The 6269-nt window shown below is 26.5% G+C and overlaps 1 protein-coding gene across 1 annotated transcript in view; it reads right to left on the bottom strand.

Annotated features, from left to right (window-relative positions):
* Positions 1–1384: 1384 nt before the first annotated feature.
* The window catches only part of LOC107439920 (smallish), a gene marked incomplete in the record, with an annotated part of 81897 nt that continues 77012 nt past the window's right edge, over positions 1385–6269 (bottom strand). Inside the window, 2 exon segments of the mRNA XM_071180214.1 lie at positions 1385–2429; positions 4734–4898. Coding sequence (XP_071036315.1) covers positions 2404–2429; positions 4734–4898 — 191 coding nt within the window.

Below are 6269 nucleotides of genomic sequence, written 5' to 3'. Positions count from 1 at the left end.
TCTTTAATAATCTGTGACAATGTCGCCACAATTTTGCCATGGGGGTCTCATTCTATGTAACAAAAGAAATACTTTTTTTAAAAATAGGTTTTGTAAGAAAAAAAAAATAGTTCTTATCAAGTATGGTGATGCTGATAAAATTAAGAACTTTTAAAAACCTTGTACTAAAATTAAGTACTTTTAAGGGCCCTTATTTTCCAAAATAAAAATTAAGCAGTTTTTAAGGACTTCTAAGAACCGTGGGAACCCTGTTTCAAATGTCTACCACTCTATAAAATATTTTGCAAAAAGCGGAGTAGTTGGCAGGTTTTTTTGGGAAGTAAAGACGTTCTGCAGGTAATGCTGACCACATTGCCAAAATTATGCCGTTAGTCACAAAATAGGAAGCCCTAATCTCCATGATCTTTGCCAATGATACGCTTTACTTTTTATTTTCATCATTTATCTTATTTTCAGCCACTTATGTTAATGGGAGTACAAATTCTAGCCAAGGCATTCTGGGAAATTGTGAAAACGTTTAAATGCAGGCAGTTTTTGCATTTGCCAGAGCTAATATTGGAGTAATTTTATTATTGTAATCTAAAAGGTTTTTTATTGAATGCTAAATTTGTATTTTGTGATTACATTAAATGACAAGTTTTTAGCTAAATTTACTAGATAGATATGCTAGTTTTATTAGCTTTAGTGCAAACATTTAATAATATATTTGAAGTTGAGTTAGGCCAAATGAAAATTTATTACAAGTAATTATAATTTACGATTACAATTAAGATAGACATAAAACCTATCATCAACCCAATTACACATAACGAATTATTAAATTTACATTAGATATGACACTAATAATGATATAAATATTCTATTTTGAATACATGTAGGCTATTATTAACCCCAATAATAACATGCAACATTGATTACCCAACTCAGATTAGAGAAACAAAATAAAATGAAAGAATTTCTAGTAAGACTCTTCTAAAGTTTAAGTATTTTTCATAAAATGTGCTAAAATTAGCTCCAACTAACAGACAATTTTAATAAATAATTTGTAAATCAAAAAGCAACTTCATGTTTTATTATACTTAGGTTATTTATTAAGAGGAGAAAAATAATATTTTCAAGGAAATGGCTCTAAATTTAAAGCTGATACTGAAAAAAATGGATTTTAAAGTATTTTTGTTGACAAAAAAAATTACACAATAATTCTTTTTGAGCAGTAAGTCATTCAACAACGAATTCTATACTGTAAAATTTGAATATTGATTTTTACACATTTTTATTCAAAATGTTTAGGCGGAATTTATAATTTAACACTTGAAAATTCGATCAATAGCAGATATAAATTTTAATTAAATATTAAACAAGAGTGAAAAGAATAACAATAAACTACAGCTAAAATTCCTTTATTTACACAACTACAATCCTGTAAAGAACGTGACAGTATAGTAAAATAGATGTACCATATTTTTCAAAGCTTTTTCTTGTACTAAAAGATTCACTGAAACTAAGAACAGGAACTTCAAATCACAGTCACTTAATTTACAGACATTTATGAACATAAGATTAAATTTTTAGTAATTATTATCCATAAAATTACAATAAAGGTTGCAATGATATTTTAAATAAATTTTTTCTTCCCCAAAAAGACATAAAATTATAAGATATTTATGAAAAATAGTTTAAGACATTTAATTTTCTACTTTTAAAATTATATTTTTTCATATGAGAAGAAAATTGGATTGGATCATACACTTAAAACATAAATAAATACATATTTACACACTAACAAAATATAATTAAAAAAATACTTTTTTAATTAACCTAAAAATTTAACAATAGAGAAGATTTGCAATTTTGTACAAAAATGCTGATTATCTCAAATATCACAGTATCCTTTCAAACACTATAGCTATTCAAAGAAAAATATAACCATACAATATATTTCTTTAAGAGAAAAACAGTGCCATAATCAAAGAAATTATTAAAGATGGAAAAAATAGTTTAAATACTTAACGCACTTCAAAAATTTCTAAAATAAAGTTAAAACTTATAGATAGACAAAATTGCATTTTTTGGACTAAAAGCTTAATGAATAGAACCGTAACATATATTAAAGAATTTAAATTATGTTCCATGTTGAAATAGAAACAAACCATTATTAAATGATTATAAATATTTAAACTGTATTTTAGAAGATATGTATAATGGAAATATGCAATTATGAATCATATTTGTAATATTGTACAGATGAACATGAATGCAAAAATAACTTATTTACAAATTCAAACTTTTAGTACTCAATTGCAAGCAGATTTAAAATTTCAGAGAAAAACGTAGACAATTTAAATAGAAGTTTAATACAATATTTTACTTTTTATTTACATTTAATTACAATATTGCTTTTCTTTACACTTGGCTGAACTTCAAACCAGCTGTAATAAAATTAAAATAGTTCAATTAAATTTATAGATTTAGTGTAATAAACATTTTAAATTATACAGCTTTTAAGAAAAACAAATTGTTTTTAACGAAAATTAACTAATATTAGTTGAACCATAAAACAAGGTTAGTGAAATTGAAGCAATGGATGGTTAACCGCATAAAGCTAAGCACAGGTGGTTAAAATTTAAAATAAAATTTCCCGTTATACTTCCGATTTATTTTCACCTCTAAGATTAAAAACATGGCATCCTATATTAATGTACTCCTAATGTCGAACATATGACTTGTGCTATATATCAATATTTTTGTAAATCCATTTCACTTAATAAATAACTGAATACTCAAAATATGCCAACTTTTATCCTTTAATTATATCATGATTTAATTTCCATAAATCAATTTAAGGCTATTGATTTTATAGAGTTTATAAAATACAAAAACAGAAAGAAAACTTATGAGTAGAAAAATTACAGGTTAATGTAAATACAATTTTAAAAACAAAATGTCCCTATCAATTCTCTACATCCATTATCTCATAAACATAACATAGGGAAGGATACGCCAGTAGATTAAGAGTTCCATTTCAGTTATAGAATTCGGTTATTCTTTACACTCAGTTAACCATCTGCAAAGCTTACTTTTGTAAGTAGTAGCACATTTTAAAATATACTTCGCTCAAAAAAGAGTTTTGGGTTAACTTTAACTATTTATTTGGGCAAACTGCTAGAAAAGAAAAAATAAGAGGAGTTAACTTATCCTCCTCTAAGATAGAGTAATCTGTGTGACAGAGATAATGCCAGAGGAAAAGAATTAGAATTATTTGCCCCCTGTACAAAACAGAATAAGTATAATCACAAAAAATACAGAGGGATAATCTTATTAAATACAATATATAAAATATTTTCAAGTTTATTAATAAAAACTTGTAGAACCATCTATGCGTGAATATCAACATGGATTTAAACAAAATATAGGAATAGTGGATCAGCTTTTTTAGTTACACAGATGATGAAAAAGTTTTATGAATATGATACTGATTCATACTTGCTTTTTATAGACTTCAAGCAAGCATTTGCCATACCTTCAAAACTTATAAAGGTGAAAGAACTGGAGATGCATTTGAGTTTAACAAAGGTATTAAGCAAGGTAATTTGCTATTAGCTGCATTGTTCAATATAGCCTTGCATTTGGTGATCACATCAATCAACCAATGAGGAAATATATTCACTAAGTCGACACAAATCTGGGCATACTGATAATATAATAATTAATGCAAAGAACAAAAAAATAGACAACTGATAAAAGAGTTTATAGAAAAAGCAAATGAAATAAGGCTTAGAGATTAATGAAACCAAAATAAAATTCCTGATTATGTCATAGTCTGGAGAAAAAATAATTGACTATTAAAAAGTAAAATGCAAATATATAAAACGTTAATAAGGTTGATTCTAACACATGGATCTGAAACCTGGGTTTTATACGATGGTGAAAATGTATTAAGAAATGTCGATTGTAGAATAATTTATGGAGAGCTTAATAATTATAACTCTTGGAGAAAAAGATCCAACCATTATAAGATTTATCCAAGCACATACAAAAAAAGAATAGAGTGGATAGGACATGCCTAAGAAAATCATGAAAGAAAAATTTAATAACAAAAAGAAAAGATCAAGACCAAAAAAAATACAAAAAAACTAGAAAAAGAAATCTGGGGAGAGAGAGAGATGTGGAATTTTATTTTGTTGAGAAAGCTAAAGCTCACTAAGGGCTGTAGAGATTGAAAAGAAGATAGGGTGCCTTAATAAAATTTACATGCATAACTATGCATGCTTGGGATGTTCTGTTAAGTTGAGGTTGAAAAAATATATTTCTTAATTTATTAAAAATGTCAATTTATAGACAATTTCCAAAGACTAGTACCAACAGAATTTGAGTAAAAGTAGTCTAAAACTAATTATTATAAATATATATATAGAGAGAGAGAGATTAAACAAAATATTTACAAAACATTAAAACAGAAAAAATGTGGGTATCTTTTTAAGGGCAATAAGGGAAAAAGAAGCCTGATATAAACTTGCAAACTTATTGTATAGCTACTGATTATAGACAACTTAAAATTTTGATTTATCTTTAAATAAATCATTGAATTATGACAGATACAAAGATAAAAGTTTTGAGATAACTAACATATTTTTTAGGTTTTATTGAAATGCTGTAGTAATAGCAAGAAAACTTTTTTATGCCATCTTCAAACTATATATAATAATAATTGACTTTTAATAGTTTAAAATTACCTTCATCATTGCTGTAACAATTGTGACAGTGAAGCTTATTATTTCTAACTCTAACATCTGTTCCACAGGATCCATTCCCCAGTTGAGCTTGGCAAACACAGCATTGGAAACAATGGATATGATAATACAATTGAAGGGATTCTATGATCATGGCAGCCCCTCTACCTACAATATTCCAAGGATAAAATTATTTTGACTCAAAACACCCACTTATGGTATTTCATAATCACTGCCCTTTAGAAAACTTGAAATTTAAGTGAAGTAAAATAAAAATAAAAACTATCAAAATTTGAATAAATTATTGACATCTATCACAGTGAAGGTGAAATTAAAAATAAATTGATTTATTTAATTATAATGGAAGTTCAAATGCTATTTTGTAGCTTTTTCAACAAACTTTTTAGATATATATTATGGGTGATTATAATGGAACACTGTGTAGCACCAAAATTTCCTATTTTTCTCAGATTACCTTCATATTAAATTTTATAAAAATCTTTATGAAGCATAGTGCTCAACTTGAACATTAATTATTACCAAAGGCTTTTAGAATTCATCAGTTCAATGTTAGTAGTACAAAAAATCACATAATTAAAATTTTTTTATTGCATTAAAATTATTAAGATTTTTATTAAACAATTAAACACACTTTTTACAAGCTTTATTTTAACTAAATGCAGCAGCTAATTTAATTTTTTGAACAGAACCTCAAAAAATTTTAGAGCCTCATAATGAATTAATGAAAACATCAGAAAAAATATGCAAAGTAACATTGTAGGGGATGAACTGTATAACATATTGAAGCAACAGGAAACTGCTTACAAATCATATTTTTCTAAAGTTCCGACTTTTGAGAAATAGAGCATCCGTTTATTCTACCAGGTTTACCGGAGACTGAGATTATTTCTACGATCATAAGACATTAAAGAAAGTTTTGAATTACTTTTAGGAAAATTCATTGTAATTCTATAGAATAAACAAATAACTGGTAAAATTTCAGAGCACTTTGACATTATAGCAAAGTTTCACTAATTTTAAAATTGACTAGAATAACTAAAATCACTTTCAAAGCTATAGGATATTTCTTTCTTTTCATCATCAAAAAAAAATTTTAAAAAATTATGACAAATGTTGTTTTATTAAGATAAGTAGCTAACAATTTCCAAATCAGAAGTTATTATGGAGAAATCATCAGAGGAAGGCTTTAGCCCACATTAGGCTGTCTGTCCAACTATGATGATGATGAGCTAACAATTTCCCTACATTATATATAAGATTTTCTCAAATGACTGACGATTGGAAAAATCGATCCAGAATCGAAAGAAAAAAGAAACATGCAAATTGGTTGTGTTCTGCTTAGAGAATAGTGGAGAATTTTTTAATCCTCAAGTTTTAAAATTAGTGACAAAGTCCTTAAAAGAGGATGTCAGGTCTAAGTTAATAAAATAAGCACATGCAGTACGAGGCCCAAAATCAACAAATCCCCAGGCAATTTTTTATATTGTAGTTCTCTAAAGTACAGCAAAAAACACTTTT

This window comes from Parasteatoda tepidariorum, chromosome 4, assembly GCF_043381705.1.
Source record: "Parasteatoda tepidariorum isolate YZ-2023 chromosome 4, CAS_Ptep_4.0, whole genome shotgun sequence".
NCBI classification, from domain to species: domain Eukaryota; kingdom Metazoa; phylum Arthropoda; class Arachnida; order Araneae; family Theridiidae; genus Parasteatoda; species Parasteatoda tepidariorum.
Note: the sequence above shows the minus strand (reverse complement) of the source record. Positions and strands in the feature narration are given on the sequence as shown.